The following is a 21,330-nucleotide window of genomic DNA, read 5'->3' on the forward strand; positions in this document are numbered from 1 at the left end:
TACTAACAGGGGTGTAAAATCACCATCAGTATACAGTGCTGCAGGAGAGGTCACTGGGGTTCATCAGCTGATGAGCTAGAGAGCGTGGGAAAATTCTTGTGAATCTTCCCACGTTCAGCATCAGAGACCGATCAGCTGATTACCGGCATGTATAGATATTATACATGCGGGATTGCTGCAAGTCAATGGGCGTGATTTTGCCGCAAAATCGCGCCTAAATTGGTTGTGCTTCGGTTTGTGCCGCAATGATTATCCACAGCGGAAATTTCCGCTTCATATGTACAGCACATGCGGATTATCATTGCTGTACATTGCAGACCTCTTACTAAGCGGCTCGTGTGAACTCTGCCTTAAAGGGTATCTGTCACCCCCCCCTGGGACCTATCAGACCGCTAATCTGGGCATACAGGTGATAGAAATGTGAATCTATACCTACCTGTATGGCCCATATTAGCGGTCTTTTTGCTGTGAAATTGCTTTTTATTAAATTATTTCCGCTAAGCTTGGGGGATGCCAAGAAATCCCCGCCTACTATCTTAATTTACACACTCACCCCACCTCCACAGGGCCCTGTGACGTGCAGTTTCTGGCCGGATCCCGCACCTGCGCAGTTTCCCCTGTACGGACGGCACTCTTCTCCCTGCCGTCTGTGTAGCATTGTGCAGCAGGGAACTTGTGCGCAGGCGCTGGGAAGGCAGAAGACCATTTCCGGTGACTACCTCTTGAATCTCATCAAGAGAATGCCAAGAGTGTGCAAAGCAGTAATCAAAGCAAAAGGTGGCTGCATAAGTATGGGCACCCTTATCATTGTCTTGTTTTAAATACTTCTACCTACTTTTTACTGACTTACTAAAGCACTTTTTTTGGTTTTGTAACCTCATTGAGCTTTGAACTTCATAGCCAGGTGTATGCAATCATGAGAAAAGCTACTTAAAGTTGCCACTTGCAAGTTGTTCTCCTGTTTGAATCTCCTCTGAAGAGTGGCATCATGGGATCCTCAAAACAACTGTCAAATGATCTGAAAACAAAGATTATTCAACATAGTTGTTCAGGGGAAGGATACAAAAAGCTGTCTCAGAGATTTAACCTGTCAGTTTCCACTGTGAGGAACATAGTAAGGAAATGGAAGAACACAGGGACAGTTCTTGTTAAGGCCAGAAGTGGCAGGCCAAGAAAACCATCAGAAAGGCAGAGAAGAAGAATGGTGAGATCAGTCAAGGACAATCCTCAGACCACCTCCAGAGAGCTGCAGCATCAACTTGCTGCAGATGGTGTCACTGTGCATCGGTCAACTATACAACGCACTTTGCACAAGTAGAAGCTGTATGGGAGAGTGATGCGAAAGAAGCCGTTTCTGCAAGCACGCCACAAACAGAGTCGGCTGAGGTATGCAAAAGCACATTTGGAGAAGCCAATTTCTTTTTGGAAGAAGGTCCTGTGGACTGATGAAACCAAGATTGAGTTGTTTGGTCATACAAAAAGGCGTTATGCATGGCGGCAAAAAAACACAGCATTCCAAGAAAAACACTTGCTTACCCACAGTAAAATTTGGTGGAGGTTCCATCATGCTTTGGGGCTGTGTGGCCAATGCCGGCACCGGGAATCTTGTTAAAGTTGAGGGACGCATGGTTTCCCCTCAGTATCAGTAGATTCTTGACAATAATGTTCAAGAATCAGTGACAAAGTTGAAGTTACGCAGGGGATGGGTCTTTCAAGAAGACAATGATCCAAAACACCGCTCCAAATCTACTCAGGCATTCATGCAGAGGAACAATTACAATGTTCTGGAATGGCCATCCCAGTCCCCAGACCTGAATATCATTGAACATCTGTGGGATCATTTGAAGAGGGCTGTCTATGCTCGGCGACCATCAAACTTAACTAAACTGGAATTGTTTTGTAAAGAGGAATGGTCAAAAATACCTTCATCCAGGATCCAGGAAATCATTAAAAGCTACAGGAAGCGACTAGAGGCTGTTATTTTTGCAAAAGGAGGATCTACTAAATATTAATGTCACTTTTCTGGTGAGGTGCCCATACTTATGCACCTGTCAAATTTTGTTTGAATGCAGATTGCACATTTTCTGTTAGTACAATAAACCTCATTTCAAGGCAGAAACATTACTGTGTCCAACAGTTATTACATATATCAAACTGAAATAACTGTTGCAAAAACACCAATTTTTTATAAAACATTAAGCTTAAGATTAATAGGGGTGCCCAAACTTTTTCATATAACTGTGTGTGTGTGTGTGTGTGTGTGTGTGTGTGTGTGTGTATGTATATATATATATATATATATATATATATATATTTATAAAATATGTTGGACAAAATAATGGCAACACCTTGAAACATCAACAAAAGTTTGTTTAATATAGTGTAGGTCCACCTTTTGCGGCGATTACAGCCTCAATTCTCCGAGGTATGGATTCATACACGGTGTGAATTGTTTCCAAAGAAATTTTAGCCCTTTCTTCAGTTAATACACCCTCCAGTTCTTTGAGCGACGATTTCTGCGGAAATCGATGTCTAACTTGAATCTCTAAATAATAATGCTCAATAATGTTGAGGTCTGGGGATTTTGGGGGCCAGATGAGATGCTCAACTTCATTAGAATGTTCCTCGTGCCATGCTTTAACGATTCTAGCTGTATGAATTGGTGCATTATCATCCTGAAAGATGGTGTCCCCATCCGGGAACAGTGCTTGAACCATAGGATGCACTTGGTCGCCCAAAATGCCTAAATAATCTCGGCTGTTAATTCTTCCATGAGGGGATATCATTGGCCTGGCGGATCTCCACGAAATAGCACCCCAGATCATCACAGAACCTCCGCCATGTTTTACGGTTGGGAGAAGGCAGTCTGGATGGAAGGCTTCTTTTGGCTGTCTCCAAACGTACACTCGGCCGGAGGTTGGAAAAAGGGTAAACGATGATTCATCGGAGAATATCACATGTTTCCACTGCTTGAGGGACCAATTCTGGAGGTTTCTACACCACTCTAAATGCTTGGAAACATTTGTCATTGAGAGCAGCGGTTTTCTAATTGCAGCTCTTCCGTGGAATCCAGATTTGTGCATCTCCCGACGAACAGTTTTCGTGGAAACTGGGTTCTGTAGGTGTTCATTGAGCTCAACAGTGATTTTCGGAGCCGTGGTCTTGCAATCCTCTCTCATAATTCGCTTTAGAGTCCGACGGTCTCTCTGTCAACTTCGACTTTCGGCCGGACCTGTGCTTTGCTGCGGACTTTTTTCCTTCTCTTTCAAACACAGTCATTACTTTGGAGACAGTACCTCTTAACACGCCAAGCATTCAGGCACTTTCGGTTACACTAGCGCCTGCCGTACGAGCACCAACAATTTGTCCTCTTTGAAAATCCGAGAGGTCTGCCATTAGTATCAGGTTCTCATCAATGTTCTTACAATTCTGCAAAACAAACAGTTAATTTACATACACATATCACAAATAATCAACTACAAAACATTACCATATGTCACGGGTTGCATGTTTATAACATGTTCAAAGATTATGATGCCAAAACATTAGGTGTTTCCATTATTTTGTCCAACCCCTATCTATCTATATATACATATACACATACACCCCCAGCAACACTCAGACTATAAGACGCACCCCCCATTTTCCTCCTAAATAAATTAAATAAAATAAACGAAATTCCTAGAAAAGGGTACATGCACAAGATGTCTTTTAAACTCCGGTCTCTGGTGAACCCGCCAAGTTTTTATAAGCAAAAGACACACTTTTTTTTTTTTTTTTTGCAAATCCAACCAAATCTCACAAATATCTTTTATTCCCCTTCCAGTTCTTTTCTCCTTTTTGCAGTGTAGTCTTGAGTCCAGATTGTCTCTCAGTTCCCACAAAGGCCAGGCCTTGGCTATCATTTTCCAGATGAACTTTGCTTCAAATCAAGACTTTCCTTCAGGGAGCACATTCGATGCCAGTGTCATGCGAACTCCCCACCTTCTATACCCCTGTGTCCATTGGACCTGAATTGTGGTTTTGTACACCCCTCAGTTCCCACCTTTTGAGGTAATCAAAGGCATCTCTCTGCTCCTGCTTCCCTGGAAGATGGTGTTCCTGATAGAATTGATTGCTATTAGGTGAGTCTCGGAACTGGCAGCTCTCTCCTCTTTTTGGTCCTTCACTTGGATAAGGTGGTCTGGCGCCTGGTACCCTCTTTTCTCCCTAAGGTGGTCTCTGCCTTTCACCTTTAATGAGGTAATAGTTCTTACTTCCGCCTTTCAATCTCTTATCCCTCTGAGAGGTCTTTACACAAGCTGTACTTTTCTGTCATGGCATTATTCAGATGCCTTGCTTGTCATCCCGGAAGGCCTTCGATTAGGCCTAGCTGCCTCTAAAGCTACCATTGTTTGTTCAGCTTACTGGTCATTTTGCCATTAGGTGTCTGTTCAACAACTCTGTAAGGCTGTTATTTGGTCATCAGTCCATACAATTTCAAAGTTTTATAGAGTTCATAACCTTGCATCAGCAGACGCAAGTCTTGGCAGAAAGGTGCTGCAAGAAGCATTTGCTTGGGTGGTATCCTGAGAGATTGATATTCTTCCTTTTAGAACACTGTTGTATTTCCCACTAAAGGGACTTCTTTAAGACATCACTTGTTTTCCTGTGTCCCACCCTCCCCAGTTAAGAATCCTAGAAAAGAGGACTGTATGCACTCACTGTAAGTTCTTTCTCGTCATCTTCATTGGGGGACATTGCACCGTTGTGTGTTTGCATTTCTCTTCTCAGTGGCCATTCTTATTTTGGTTCTCATACTTCTTTCTCTGCTGGTAGGCCTGGTGTGGCCTCCTGGGAAAGAGCCAATTAATTATTTTTTTTGCCAGCCTCCTGGTGGCCAAAGACTTCACTAGTGGTTTTCTGTTTCTTACAATGAAGACTGAGGGATTTTACAGTTGCAAAAATCCTCTAACTGCTGCAAGCTGCTACTGTGACAGAAGACAAATAGCTGAACAAGCACAGTTAGTCACAATAGTGGTACAGAGTAGTAAAATTAAATTCCTATGACAAAGCCACCCTTGAATATACTATCCTCAGCTTTTTGCCTTCTCTACAAAGAATCTAGGAAATGCTTTTACAGTTGAGTGCAGCTACAGTGGCAGGAGAATAAAGATTGACTTCGTATGATTGACCATTTAATATTGGTTACATACACAGATTCAAAAGGCAGTAAGTATTACTAATTCTATAGGCAACATCTTTGTGATAATATCTTTATAATCGTGTATTTTTTTTGTATACTCTCTACCCTTAACATTATTGGCTCCTCACATGGTGCCGATAGTTGCCACGATTCTTTTCAGCTTAAGGATCGGAAAATGGACAGTCTGTTAAGAAAATCCTGGGAAACTTGGGCAACTTTACTGAAAACAAATGTAGTTTCTATATCTGTGGTGATTTCTGTTCTGGTGGCTGCGTCAATTAGAAGGTCCTCTCAGTATGGTCACTCCCAGAGAGGATCTAATAGCTTCCGTGCCATTTTTTTTTCCAGAAGGCCACAGGATTCCGTACAGATGCGTCGGCAGAGTCAGTGAAAGTGACAGTGAGCTCTTCAGTTCTGTCAAACTCCGTGAGGCGAGCACGCTGGCTGAAATCATGGAATAGAGATGTGGTTTCCAAAGTTCAGCTTTGTTCCATTCCCTTCCAGGGAGAACACATGTTTAGCCGGGCACTAGATGATTTAGTAGAAAAGGCTTCAGATAAGAAGAAATCTTTGTCTGAGCTGAAAAATTCCAGAAGGAAATCCTTTCGTCCACCACAGAAGTAGCCCCTTCAATACAGATGGAAGGAAAAATCAGGACGATTGAGTTACCCCCAAAGGGGGACGAGACAGAAATCTTTCTCTTTCTCTCGCTGAACCAGCGACCGGCTAAACAATGATGCTAGAATGGTAGGGGGCCACAGCTCGAGATTCTTTCCCCAGTGGCAGACTTTGTTCACATAAGTGGATCCTGAAATCTGTCGGAGAAGGAATAAGAATAGAGTTCTCCTCCTATCCCCCGCAGAGCCTGAATTAACTCTCCTTTCTTCCCAGGAGCTTCGAAATGCCCTGATGTCCGATCTTTGGGAGTAACCTCTCCAGTTCCAGATATAGAAAGAGGTAGAGATAATTGATCTCCGTTATTCCTTGTAAGAAAACTAAGCAGAGTTTACATAATAACCATAAACGTAAAGTCTCTAAACCAATACATGCAGAGTAGTGAGTTCATTTCATCTACGGTATATACAGGGGCATCTCACTAAATTAGAATATCAAAAAGTTAATTTATTTCAGTTCATCAATACAACAAGTAAAACTCATATTATATAGTCATTACAAACAGTGATCTATTTCAAGTGTTTTATTTCTGTTAATATTGATGATTATGGCTTACGGCCAATGATAACACAGAAGTCATTATCTCAGTAAATTGGAATAATTAACAAAAAGCACCTGCAAATGTTTCCTAACCATTTAAAATAGTCCCCTGGTCTGTTTCAGTGGGCTCCACAATCATGGGGAAGACTGCTGACTTGACAGATGTCCAGAAGGCAGTCATTGACACTAAGTAAATGCAAAGTAAATTTTGCATTTCGTTTGGAAATCAAGGTCCCAGAGTCGGGAGGAAGAGTGGAGAGGCACACAATCCAAGCTGCTTGAGGTCTAATGTGAAGTTTCCACAATCAGTGATGGTTTTGGGAGTCAGGTCATCTGTTGGTGTAGGTCCACTCTGTTTTATCAAGACCAAAGCCAGCGCAGCCGTCTACCAGGAAATTTTAGAGCACTTCATGCTTCCATCTGCCGACAAGCTTTTTGGAGATGGGAATTTCATTCTCCAACAGGACTTGGCACGTGTTCACACTGCCAAAAGTACAAATACCTGGTTTAAAAACAACAGTATCACTGTGCTTGACTGCCCAGCAAACTCATCTGACCTTAACCCCATAGAGAATCTATGCACCTGTATATTTTTTATGAACTAATACATCACCTACAGAAGGTTCAAGATGCAGTCTATAAAATCTACCGTCCCACTGATAGGGGAGAACTTTGTCATGGCAACGATTGTTTTACTAGACGCCTATTATCATGTTTCCATCCAGCCTACCGGAAATTCTTAAGATTTGTGGTTACCCAAGGAAGGTAGTTCATTGTTCTGCCATTTGGGATATAATCTGCACCAAGAGAGTTTACAAAGATGATCGCGGAGGTAGTAGCATTCGTCAGGAAGCAGAACATCTGCATTGTTCCTTATCTCAACAATTTCCTACTTGTGGCTCCTTCTGTACCCCTGCTGTACACCTCAGAACTATTCAGAATCTGACATCCTTAGGGTGGCTGGTGAACTCTCAGAAATCGGACTTGGTCCATTCCACCAAGAAAACCTTCATTGCGTTGAATTCTCTGAAGCAGACTTCCTTCTTACCAAGAGAGAAACCAATTCAGATGAGGTCCAAAATAGCTTTCCTGCGGAGCCAGAGGACTGTGTCCTTAAGTTTTGCAACGTCAGTCCTGGGTTCCATGATGTCATGCATTCAGGCTGTGGCCTGTTCCAGGTCCATAACATTGTTCTGCAAAACTACATCCTTTCAAGCTGGGACAGAACCTCAAAGTCCCTGATCAATAAGATCCCTATCAGTAAGGTCCTCGCTTGGCTGCCTCCACATGACAGCATGGATAATTCCCACCCTTCTGGGTTTTTTTTTTCCTTGTGTTTTAATTCGGTGTTAAATTAAATATTTAAACTATTCATACCTTGGTGGTCCTTTATAGAAAAACACCGGAGAGAGGGTGTGTTAGGAGTTATTTACCCTCTGTGTTTCCTGTCCCTAATTAGGATGGGGAGTCAGTCTCCTGTCATGGAGGGTTCTTAGAATTAGACTTACCGGTAATTCGGTTTCTATGTTAGACTGACCTCTCACTAGATCCATACCCATAGATCTCAAAAGGGAGGTATCCCTTCCATGTACAACTCGCTGAGATACTTCTATTGAACACATTGATGTTGCTGCTTCCTTTTGAGATTTATAGTTGACCTAGTGATGCTGCCTAAAAGGGGTGGAGACTTTGACAGACTATTACTGCAAAGGGAGACTAAATTGGTCTTCCCTCTGCATACCTCCAACCCTCCGGGACTTAATGGACAACTACATTTTAGCTGTTTTCTGTTCCGGTGGGAGAAAAAGTGAAAGGTCATGCAGATGCCCCCACTGTTACTACCACTTTGTCATAGATGACACTGGAGAGATCGACCAGATCTCACCACTGCTGCCATTATGTCAAGGAAATGCAACTCCTCTGCCTCCAATCATCAGGACCATTACACAATTGAGTGATGGACGAGGCCGTGGCTGGTTATTGGGGATCTCTTAGTGAACATATCGTATATACAGCTCCATCTGCAATGCATGGAATACAAGTATATACCCCCGTACACTCACTGCCAACTCCACAAAGAACTACTAGCTGCCACCACGAATCGTTTATACAGGCCGATTGGACACTGGTACAGGTGTATGGCTTCAGGGGTGCGGTTTGCAGATCAAGAGGAACAGAGCTATTAAATTTTATATTTAATCCAGAAAGATAGGCAGTGTTTATAAAACGATAAAATATATATGATGGTACAGAATGGGAACAAAACTATGGGGGCTGTTTGTGGGATGTACTCAGCCCTTCAGAATTTTATGAAATTCCCACCTTACGGGATATCTTCACCCCTGGAGGTTCCAGGCGGTAGATATTGTCGTCAAATTTCATGACCTGTGATTTCATGATCTTCTGCGCTGGTGAGTCACTCTGCTTTCCCAGCGCCTGCGCAGGAGATCCCTGCTCCACAAGGATACACAGACTGCCAGAATTACCGCTCCTTGCGTACCAGGTAAATTGCGCAGGCACGGGATCCGGCACGGGAACTGCACGTCACATAGCCCTGTGACGTGCAGGGGAGGGGGGCAATATTGAAATGAATTAAGTAGGCGGGGATTTCGTGATGTCCCCCGGACGCCAAGCAAAGGTAAAATGATTTTATAAAAAGCATTTTCAAAGCATTCGGATCTCTAATATGGGCCATACAGGTAACTATAGATTCACATTTCTATCACCTGTATGCCCATATTAGAAGTCTGATAAGTCACAGGGGGTGACAGATTCCCTTTAAGTTGGAGGGGTTCTAATGGCCTTACAGTGAAAATATCTCCCATAAATATTGGATCTATGCAAAACCCCCAATATTCATATCTGGACAACAGAGATAAAGTCAAGAACACTCTTGGAAAAATCCTTTAAACAAATGATGCTCCTAACTTGGAACAATGGAAGCCCCTACACTACTGCGCCTCTGTAAACAGAGCTCTGCCTAATTGTCTGTTCCCCATAGAACTTCCTGTTTAATTACCTCTATACTGCTTCAATGGAGGTGTCAGCTCTTTCTCATTTCCCTTGCTTTATTCACTCCCTCTGTTCTTTGGTCTAATTAATCACAGATGTTCAATGTGAGGGGGGTTGGGGATACGTCCACTCTCCGGAGATGTCTTATCGATTCTTAATTTTTCTGACACACCTTCCCACCCCTTTTATTCATATTACATCATTTCTCCCCGTGTCCCACTCTCCTTCGTCAGTCTTCACTATTTAAATTTTTCTTTGGAATTTTTATTCCATTCTGTTTATCAATACTTTCTATTTATACTTTGATTTTACTTTAATTTGGGCTTTCCTTCTTGTCTATATACCACTCTCCATTTAGCATGCTAATAATGCCTTTGGCCAGGTCTGGCTGCCTGGCCAAAGTACGTAGCCTTTCTTTCCAACGCCCACACTTAAGTTGTCATTCATGGGTTACACCCCCACTATGGGGTTGAACAGGTGACCTCTGACGTCGACCTATGCCCCTGTGGGCATTTCTATGTTGGGCCTCTTTAAACAGATGCCTCACTTACGCCCTGTAGACACAGTATCCAATCCACAATGGAAGCGTCACTGGCTGGTGGTCTATGGAGACTCATTGTGGCCATGGCCCTTATGGCAGCATCCATTACATTGGGAAGGACTAAGTGTTACATTTAGTTTAGGTCTATACTTGAGCACTGCTCTTTTGAGGGCAGGAGCCATTACATGGGGCACAACAGGGGACAATGGCAGATGTCCAGTTATCCCCTGGCCTCAAGCTTCTGCCTACTGCACATTGCATCCTTACCAAAGGATACGAGTGAGACCTTTCCGTTTCTCTCCTGCACTGGTTGTTTTTGTGCACTTTATATATTGTACATGGTCCAGATCATATATATAATACATTTATTCCATTTCAACTCGTCCTGCGATAAGAAAGACAGACCTCGCACACCTCTGTTCATAAAATATAAATAAATTAAAACTTATGGCAATGAAATTCTTTAAAAAAAAAAAAAAAGTTTGATCGTAGCAGAACAAGATATAAATCTGTAATCTCACTGACCCGTAGAATAAAGCTGTCTTATCACTTATACCGCAAGAGAAGTGGCATAAAAATATAAACTATTCTTGTACTGCTGTTTGTTCATGTTTTTATCCTTTGCTGACCGCTTATGTTGGGGTTTGTGTAAATTCCCAAAACCCACGATTCAGACAAGGCTCCCGACATAAGCACTCATTATGAGGCAGAAGGTGCCACTTTGGAGGCCGTCTGGTCTCTGTTCTGGCGGTGTCCCATCATTTTAGGTGTCTTTTGTAGGCCACAAGTGTGGACAACCACAGTTCTGAGAGCACCTAAAAAGACGGACAACCAGAACAGAGTCCAGAGTGTCTCCACTTGCCTCTTTATAGTGAGGGAATTTATCTGAAACTAATTTTTGTACGATTTGCAGAGAAACCGCATTGTAAATGCACAACGTAGAACACAAGAATCTGATCCAAGCCTTATGCCGAAAGCGATTGAAAATAAAAGTTATGTACCCCAAAATGTTGTTTATAAAATCCCTAATTTATCCCACACAAAACCAGCCCCCACTCTCCTCCTTCATCTGTAACTGGAAATATAGGAGGTTCCCATGTTACTGGTAGAACCATGGCTCCCAACCCCTTAAATAAAAATTCACTGACCTCTGCCCTCCCAAATTCCCTTCTGAGCCCCAGTGTGCCTAAACTGCTGTAAACTACCTCATGTCAAGCATTACTATAGCGGTGAGAGCCCAATTAACATTTTATCGGGTGTGTGTCTCCAGAAGCACAAGCTGGGCACTAAACTGGCACAAAGTGAAGGCACTTGTGGGGTCAAAATAGTCACTGCAGCTCTAGATGGATTCATTGAGAGGTGTCCTTTCTAAAATGCTTGGGTTAGGGCCTCCCCACCACTCCCCTTCCCCATTAGTGCATTCAGAGCTCAACAAATGTCACCCTCAAATTATTCCAGCAAAATCTGTGTGCTTCTTCCTTCTTAGACACTACAGTTAGGCCACCCAGCAGAACTGACAACATATGGGGCATCACCGCATTTGGGAGTAGTTGCGCAACAAATTGTGTGGTCCAGTTTCACCTATTGGCTCTTGTGTAACGGAAACATTTACAAATTTAAAAAAATTGCATTTTTGCCATTTAAAATGTTATATTTCAATGTCTGAATTTTATAACATTCTGTGATCTAGTTTGGGGGTAAAAAGTGCTCACTATACCCCTAGATTACTTCCTAATGGGGTCACATTTGGGTGTTTGTGGGTTTTTTTGGAGCACTTCAGGGGCTTGGCAAATGCAACACTGTCCAAATTTTAGATTTCAGAAATGAAATTGCGCTCTTTGCTTTCTGAGTTTTTGCCATGTGCCCAAACAACATTAATTTTTGATCACATATTGGGTATCCCTCTGTTCGGGAGAAATTGCATAACAAATTATGGGGTTTATTATCCCTCGTGGAAATTATAAATTTGCAGCTATAACAATATTTTGGTGGGGAAACAAACTTTTTTTTTTTTTTCAATCCATTTTGCCTTAACCCTTTAGATGCTACACAGAAATGAACAAATTCTAACAGCAGTTGAGAATAATTTGAGGGGTGCAGCTTTTAAAAAATCACTTCTGTAGGTTTTCCGATAAAAGTACCTTTAAAACAGAATAGGTTCGTTTTTAAAAAATAAATGTATTTGTAAATTTCCTTGAAAAATTGCTTCTAAATTTTACCCCTTCTAACTTCATAACAAAATTAAGGAAATGATGTAAATGTATGAGAAATGTTGTTTAACTATTGTGTGGAATGACTATCTGGTTTTAAGGATTTAAGCATTGATAGTTAGGAAATCACCTAATGTTTTCTAAACTTTCATCAAAATTCAGATATTTTCACACAAAAAAAAACTGAAACTTATCTACCTAAATTTACTGTTAACCTAAAGTACATATATGTCATGAAAAAGTCTTAACTCTGCAATGCTTCTCTATATCCCAGTGATTATTACCACATAGTGAAATTGGTCAGATTTGAAAATCGGGGCTTGGTCATTTAGCTGAAAATTGACTGTCACTAAGGGGTTGCACTTATATATTTGTGTGGGTCCCCCTCTTAGGGAGCTTGAAACAGTGATTGTTTGATACCAATACAGTGTACTTGACGTTCAGAGGCTGGGCTTCATATGAGGACTAGGTTGGCAGCCATAGGCACCTTCAGCTGGCCCCCAGACCCCTGCTAACCGATTGACTTCTCTCGCTTGCATTCCTGGGGACTGATGAGAGCTGATGCATGCATGCGTGTCCTGTCAAGCAGGCCTTTTAAATACGGTGGTCAGGGATTGACAGTGACATTTAAATGAGTGATTGGAGCTTTCTCTGGTCTCTACTGGTACAAGCGGATGCTGGCTGGGTAAAACTGCCAAGATCTAAACATTATTGGGTTGGCTCAGAAGAGCACACTCCATACACACCACACACGACCTGTGATGAAAATGTACGTTACAAGTCGTAAGGGGTTAAAAGGTTGTTGGCATCTTCTAGCTGCAGTGAACGGACCAGCTACTAAACATTGTGGTAAAAGCTTTCATGCACTCTGCTGCTTGTCTAGTAGACTGACTAGCCACCATTGATAGTCTACAAAGGTAGCTGGTAGCCTTGCAAATAAAGTACCGTATACCTGCATGATAAAGGAGAAAAATTACTGTTTGCTTGAGGGAACAGGGGCCTAAGGCTGGGGCAGACATATCATTGGTGCAACCTGTGCAGCTGCACAGGGCCCAAGCGGTTAGGGGGCTCATTTCCACCTCCAAAGCTGTAACAGCCAGTGGTCTGAGGATACCGTTTTGACGTGGTAGCTTTGCTTTCTTAGTGCATATGCCAAATATACACTGCTCTCCCTTCTCACAAAACACAGAAGCCACAGCAGATTTTACAATAGACACAGCTTCACTTCTCCCCACTCCCCTTCTGTAAAATGTGTCATTGCAAGCCCTTTTTAAAGGAATTGTTCCCTTTTGAATTATTTCTCCTATGGACATAGTGGGTGTACCTATTTTATTTACACACAGTGCTGTACTCCCTCTCCCCAGGCCCACTGGAAAGTCTACGCCATTCTTCTCCGTGTCTGGTGTTGGCCGCTGATGTCACTTTGACAGTGCAGCAGTCAATTGGTGAGCTCAATAGGAAGTGCACCAGGGGAGAAACTTAATTGAAAGGGAACAACCCCTCAATTCACATTTATGCTGACATAATTTGAAGGATTATCGACCGTTAATGATTCATTGGTGACCATTCGCCCTGCCAAAGACCGGAGTGGAAATTCAAATCCTAAATGGGTATGGCTTTCAGCGATTGGTTGACTGTGTTCCAAGGCAATAGTTCAGTAGCAGTTGGAGCATTGAAACAAGTACATAATCATGTAGTTTCTTTCAGCGTTATTGAAAATGCTAATGTTCATATAAAATGTTGAAATCAATTAGTGAATTTCTCATCAGTATTTCAATTTAAACATTTCCGTTGATTTTGAACAAGTAGAATTTAAGCTATTTATGATGCAATCTTAACTTAATAACTAAGGATTATTTTCTCATATAAATGAACCCTTAGTTTAACCCACAATCTCAACCTGTCGTCAATAACGTGTATTCCTGTTGCTGTCTATTGTATGTAGCCCAGTATATCTCCCTGCTAAGGAGGAGCGAATTTTGCCATTAGACAAATGCTGGATGCTGTCAGGTCCATGTACTGTGCAGAATTATAGAGCTGCTGATTGGATAAATGTCAGGAAGCAAAAACTGGTTCCATGGGTGACTGAGCGTTATCTAGCCTTGTTATACTGTTTTGTAATTCCTAATTCTGTATGAATATGTTGCTTTAGAACATGAATCTGTATTAATGCTGATAAGCTTCTAATATTTCTTCTTTCTCACTTAATAGATCATGTATGTAAAGAAGAGAAAAAGGTAAACACACAAGGTTATAGTATTCTTGTTTTCTTGTGAACCACAATCTGCTCTAAAAGATGGTTGGCCACCAAGATACTCAAATTGTAGGGATGGCATATTAAATGTTAAGGGCAAAAAATGAAATATTTAGAAGAGTGACAATAAAAAAAATTATATCTGCCAAATTTTAATGCTTTATTAGTAATTGAAAGAAAATGCATAAAAATACATAATTGTAAATGGAGCAACAACAAATTTACCCACCCTTCCTCCTACAAAAAAGAGGGAAATAGCGTTGTGTGCATGACCAAATCCGCCTGAAAAAGCATTGCAAAAATAAATTTATGCACAGCAAGGTGAAAATGATATTACTATGTACAATTTTTTTTGTTTTTCTTACTACTTTACCAGCTTCAGGGTTTACAAACTGTGAAGCGATAAGAGTATGTGCCCACGATCAGGCTATAGCAGCACTTTGGATGCATCGTATTTTCGCTGCGTCCTATCCCGCAGGTAAATCCGCATGTGTTCATTGAACACATGCAGAGTTACCGCACACAATACATTCTATTGGGGAAATTTCTGTTATGGAGACTAGCGCCTTCGGAACAGAAATTGACATGCTGCGGCTCGTAAAACTGCGCCACCAGTGACTTTACGCTACGTCAAATAGAAGCACAGTGGGCATGGGATTTCTATAGAAGCACAGTGGGCATGGGATTTCTATAGAAGCACAGTGGGCATGGGATTTCTATAGAAGCACAGTGGATGGAATTTAATGTAGAACGCAGCGTTTCAGACGCAGCGCAGGTGAGCTATGTTCAAAACGCTGCAAATACTGATCATGGGCACTTGCCCTTTAAAAGTAGCCTGTTCAATCTTCATGTGGCTTCCTCTATGAAGCTACTCACTGGTTATAGTTTGAAATTGCAGAAAGAGGATGGTGACTACATAGCCTCAGCAAAAAAAGATCAAAACTGCCAGTGAAGCTACTTAAGGAAAAATGCAGCCTTGCCTAAGAAAGCCTTGGTGGGTCTGCCAGCATTTTAAAAATGCTGTGTGCACATATCCTAAAAAGTGTTTACGATGAGCTGGACACCCAAACTTTCTATAATGTACAATAACTAAATCCATTTTCTTACCCTCCCAAGGTCCAACGTGGAAATTATACAACCACCCCCCTCCTCCACCGCTCTAGTCTTTGTGTTTATGATGCAATTTCAACAGCTCACATCACTGCTGCAGCCAACCAGTGAGCTCAGTGGCTTCTGCTGTCTCCAGTGGAACGCCATCACTACAGCCGGAGAGGGGAGAGTATTTATCTGAGGGTTTTATGATTGTTTTTTTAGATTACTGTAAAAGTTTGGAGTCCACTTTTCTAAAAAATAAATAAATGTCCACCGTAGAAAAAGGAGGAGAAAGAAACAGAGAGCGCACAGATCTAAATGTAGCTGCCTCACTAAAATGGGTGCATACGAATCAATATTGTACTCACCGATTTATGGATCTTGCAGTCTTGCATATCGATCCTTAAGGATCTCAATAGTGAGTTTTCCTTCTCTGCTGGTCTGCTGCACGTTCCTGGTAGCTATTGAGAACCCCTTCAGAGTTGTCATAGGAATGTAATGGACATCAATTTCTCTCCAGGCTAAATGCGCTCCCAATAATCGATAATACAGGGAAATATAGGCAAATATTATTTCTGTACAATTTTTATTTCACCATATGCGTTTCGACATAAAATAGTCTTCATCAGGTATATTTATCTAAATGAACAAAAGCCATGACTGCTTTATATAGGAAGCAGAAACACGTCAGATGGGGCGGAGGCCGTGTCTAGCAAATCAAGGCACACCCATTTAAAATCCCTCTTACATGGGTAGTCTAGTCCTAAAAAACTCCATATCTTTATATAAACAAAAAAACAACCTTTTTTTTTAAAAAAAAAAAATATATGTATTCATATTAAAACGCCAACATCAACATGCCGTTAAATATTTTTCTTATACATAAAACACACATAAATAAAATCTTATTAAAATTATATTTCTTCATATATGTCAGAAACATTTAAATCTGATAAACCCTGGAATTATTTATCGTACATTCTTCATATTCCTTCTATGACATCATTTAGCCCATCAGGGTACAATGTCTCCAATCGGAAAATCAAAAACGATGCCTTGCGATTTAATTTTTCATCTCTATTTAAACAATTTGCAGGAATTTGTTCCACTGGAGTAACAGTTCTATTGAATATTTTATTATGTTTTAAACATAAATGTATTGACAAGCTATGTTTGAGAAATCCATTCTTTGCATTGTGCCTGTGGCCATTCATACGTGTTCTTAAGGTCTGTGTTGTGCGACCCACGTATTGTAGACCACAGGCACAAGTTATAACATATACTACATATTCACTATCCCATGATGGTGTCTGTGTGATCGGGATTTTTTCTCCGGTGTTTGATATACATAGTGATACATAGTTTGTAAAGCCGAATAAAGACTTGCGTCCATCAAGTTCGACCTGTAAGTTCTGTAGTTGCTAAAGTTGATCCAGAGGAGGGCAAAAACCCCAAATGATTTAGCCAATCTTCACCTGAGGAAAAATTCCCTCCCGACTCTGAAACCAGCAGTCAGAATAAATCCCTGTATCAACCTACTATTTTATTTTATTTTTAAGTATATGCTGAAATCTGCCTGGTATCTAGAAATGCATCCAGTCCCCGCTTGAACTGGTGTAGTGAATCCGACATTACCGTCTCCTCACTCAGTGAATTCCATATTCTCACTGCTCTTACCGTAAAGAACCCCTTCCTATGCTGGTGCTGGAACCTTTTCTCTTCCAGTCTTAGTGAGTGCCCTCTTGTTACCGTAATATCCCTCCTTTTGAACAAATCCCGGGCAAGATCTCTATACTGTCCCCTAACATATTTGTACACATTTATTATGTCCCCCCTCAACCTTCTCTTTTCCAGGCTGAATAGTCCTAGTTTTGCCAACCTCTCTGGGTATTGCAGTCCCTCCATTCCCTTTATTAATTTTGTTGCCCTCCTTTGTACCTTTTCAAGCTCATTTATATCCTTTCTATATATTGGGACCCATAACTGAGCACAGTATTCCAGGTGTGGTCTGACCAGTGCTTTGTACAGTGGAAGAACAATGTTCTCATCCTTTGCAGCTATACCTCTTCTGATACATCCCATTACCCTGTTTGCCCTTACAGCAGCGGCCTGACTTTGGGCACTCCAATTTAGTTTGCTATCAATCAAGATGCCCAAGTCCTTCTCCATCTCTGAATTCCCCAATGATTTCCCATTCAGTGAGTACTGGTGACTTCCATTTTTCCTTCCCATATGTATGACCTTACATTTCTCCTCGTTAAACCTCATTTGCCATTTAATGCTCCACCTACCCAGCTTATCCAAATCCCTCTGAAGGTCTTCACTATCCTCTTTTGTATTAATTGTTTTACATAACTTTGTGTCATCTGCAAATATTGATATTTTACTATTTATCCCGTTGACTATGTCGTTAATAAAGATATTAAATAACATTGGGCCTAGTACAGACCCCTGTGGTACCCCACTAGTGACGCTTACCCAATCTGAGTATATTCCATTTATAACCACCCTCTGCCTTCTATCCTTTAGCCAGTTAGCTACCCACTTGCAGACATTTTCCCCCAGCCCCATCATTCTCATTTTGTATACCAACCTATTATGTGGCACGCTATCGAACACTTTTGAGAAGTCGAGATACACGACATCCACTGGTTCCCCCTGATCTACTCGAGAGCTAACCTCCTCGTAGAAGTCAATCAGGTTTGTTTGGCAGGAGCGATTCCTCATGAATCCATGTTGGTTCGGGGTTAATAGATTATTAGCGTCAAGATGCTCCATGATTGCCTCATTAATAAAGCCTTCAAAAATTTTGCCCACAACGGACGTCAGACTCACCGGCCGATAGTTTCCGGCGTCACTTTTTGCTCCCTTTTTGAATATTGGCACTACATTCGCCTGTCGCCAATCAAGTGGTACAGACCCAGTCTCAACAGAGTCCTTAAATATAAGATATAACGGTCTGTCTATCACATTACTTAGTTTCCTTAGTACCCGTGGGTGTATGCCATCTGGTCCTGGTGATTTGTTTATTTTAATGTTACTGAGGCGTTTCTGTACCCCAGCTTGGGTTAGATTTGTCATACTTAGTGGAGGATTAAGCTTGTCACTTCTCATTTCGCCTGTTAGTTCTTTTTCCTTTGTGAAAGTTGACGAAAAAAATTTATTTAATAGATTAGCTTTATCCTCATCTTTCTCTATGATTTTGCCTTCATCACTTTTTATCGGTCCAATTTTATTCGATTTAATCCTTTTACTATTTATATACGTAAAGAACAGTTTGGGATTTGATCTACTTTCCCTAGCAATACGTCTCTCTGTTTCCTCCTTTGCTATTTTTATTTGTTTTTTGCAGGTTCTCGTTTTTTCCTTGTAACACATTAGTGCCTCCTTGCTGTTTTCCTGTTTTAATCTCTTGAATGCCTCTTTTTTGCTATTTAACGCCCCTTTTACGTTCTTATTCAACCATATTGGTTTCCTCTTATTTCTGGCCCTTTTATTCCCATACGGTATATACCTCTCGCACTGAGTATTCAGAATTCTTTTGAAGGTTTCCCATTTACTATTCGTATTTCCTTGATTAAGAACTTTGTCCCAGTTTATAAGTTGAAGGTTTTCTTTCAGCTGATCAAACTTCGCCCTCCTAAAGTTTAAGGTTTTAGTTGTTCCCTTATTGATAACCCTACTGAAGGGCATTTTGAAATTGATAATATTATGATCGCTATTACCTAGGTGCCCCCCTATCTGTACCTCAGTTATTCTATCAGGCCTATTAGTCAATATTAAGTCCAACACTGCCTTCCCTCTCGTTGGTTCCTGCACTAGTTGGGAGAGATAATTATCCTTGATATTTGTCAAGAACCTTTTTCCTTTCTGCGATCTACAGGTTTCTGTTTCCCAGTCAATATCCGGGTAGTTGAAGTCCCCCATTACAATCACCTCATTATGTTTTGCTACTTTGTCTATTTGTCCTAATAGCAGTTTCTCATTCTCCTCTGTTATATTGGGTGGCTTATAGCAGACCCCCAGTAATATTTTATTATTATTTTTTGCCCCCTCTATCTCTACCCACATGGACTCGACCCCCTCTTCTCCCTCTCCTATATCTTCCCTTAGTCTGGGCTTTAGACGTGACTTTACATATAAGCAGACTCCTCCGCCCTTCCCCTGTTTCCGGTCCCTTCTAAATAAACTATAATCTGTTAAATTTACCGCCCAGTCGTAGCTATCGTCTAGCCAAGTCTCTGTTATACCTACGATGTCATACCTCTCCTCCGATATAAGCGCCCGCAGCTCATCCGCCTTATTGGTCAGGCTTCTTGCGTTGGTCAGCATGCAAGATAAAACTTTGGGGTTATTTAGCATCCTATTCTTCTCTAACGATCTAACTGTACTATCCCCACCCCCCTCTCCACCCTCATTATATTCACTTCTCCCCTTCCCCCTTGCTTGCCTCACATCCCACCTATTTCCTTGGTTTCCCCCCCCCCGTCTCTAGTTTAAAAACTCCTCCAACCTATTAGCCATCTTCTTCCCCAGCACCGCTGCACCCTCCCCATTGAGGTGCAGCCCGTCCCTACGGTAGAGCATGTAGCCGACAGCGAAGTCGGCCCAGTTCTCCATGAACCCAAACCCTTCTGCCTTGCACCAACTCTTTAGCCACTTATTCACCTCCCTAACCTCCCGTTGGCGCTCCTGTGTGGCTCGCGGGATTGGTAGTATTTCTGAGAAAACTACCTTGGAGGTCCTTGCCCTAAGCTTCCTACCTAGATCCCTGAAATCATTTTTAAGGACCCTCCATCTACCACTCGCTTTGTCATTGGTGCCAATGTGGACCATGACCGCTGGGTCTTCGCCAGCCCCACCCAGTAACCTGTCAACCCGATCCGCGATGTGCCGGACTCGAGCGCCAGGGAGGCAGCACACCGTTCGGCGATCCCGGTCTTTGTGACAGATTGCCCTGTCTGTCCCCCTAATAATAGAGTCACCCACTACCAGGACCTGTCTAGCCTGCCCTACACTTCCCCCCTCCCCCTCATTACTGGAGCATACACTCCCCCGGCGGTCAGAGGATCTGTCGTGCTCCAATAATGCCGGTTCTGAACCAGCCTTCCTATACTTCTTCCCTCTATCCCTTCTAACCGTTACCCAGCTCCCTGCCTGTTCAGCCTGCGCTTCCCCACTAAGCTCCACCCCCAGTGTTGACCCATTGAGTGTCTGCTCGGTGAGCAGCAAACTCCGTTCCATGTTGTCGATGCTCCTCAGTACTGCTATCTGAGCACTTAGATCCAGGATTTGGGCTTCCAAGTGCACGATATGCTCACATCTCTCGCAGCAGTATGGATCCCTGAGCGGTAGCTCAGGGAATGCATACATTGCGCAAGATGTACACTGCACGGCTCCGGCCAACATGGACGTCATTCTAAATATGGGGATAGGGACTGGGGATGAGTAAAAGTGGACAAGGGGGATCAATCAATTATGGAGTTCACATTATGACTAATAATCCCACAACAGCAGCATTTTCTAGACTGACATTTTAAAACACCTTTTTTTTTTGGCCCTTTTGATCAGCTTTTTTTACTGTCCTTTGGGATTAGCTGTAAATTGCTGGGGGCGATGATGCCCTTTATAGTTTGTCCTCTATGGAAGGTGATATTCGGTTTTTCTGGTATTACTTTTTTCAGATACACATCTTTTTTAAGTAAATACCAGTATTTATTCAGGATTTTTCTAATATCGTTATTACTTCGGGTATAAGCTGTTATTAAATTATACCGCCATCTGTTTTCCATATTCTTAATTTTCTCTGACATTTTTGTTA

General features: G+C 41.9%; 1 protein-coding gene across 1 annotated transcript in view; it reads left to right on the top strand.

Moving 5' to 3' along the window:
• SMIM29 (small integral membrane protein 29) overlaps positions 1 to 21,330 on the top strand; it is a 49,589-nt gene that overhangs the window by 6,371 nt on the left and 21,888 nt on the right. The window contains exon 3 of the mRNA XM_073666517.1: positions 14,375 to 14,400. Within this exon, the coding sequence (XP_073522618.1) occupies positions 14,375 to 14,400 (26 nt within the window). The remainder of the gene's footprint in view (positions 1 to 14,374; positions 14,401 to 21,330) is intronic.

Source organism: Phyllobates terribilis, unplaced genomic scaffold (assembly GCF_046119375.1).
Source record: "Phyllobates terribilis strain yellow unplaced genomic scaffold, ASM4611937v1 Scaffold_2__4_contigs__length_985480577, whole genome shotgun sequence".
Classification (NCBI taxonomy): domain Eukaryota; kingdom Metazoa; phylum Chordata; class Amphibia; order Anura; family Dendrobatidae; genus Phyllobates; species Phyllobates terribilis.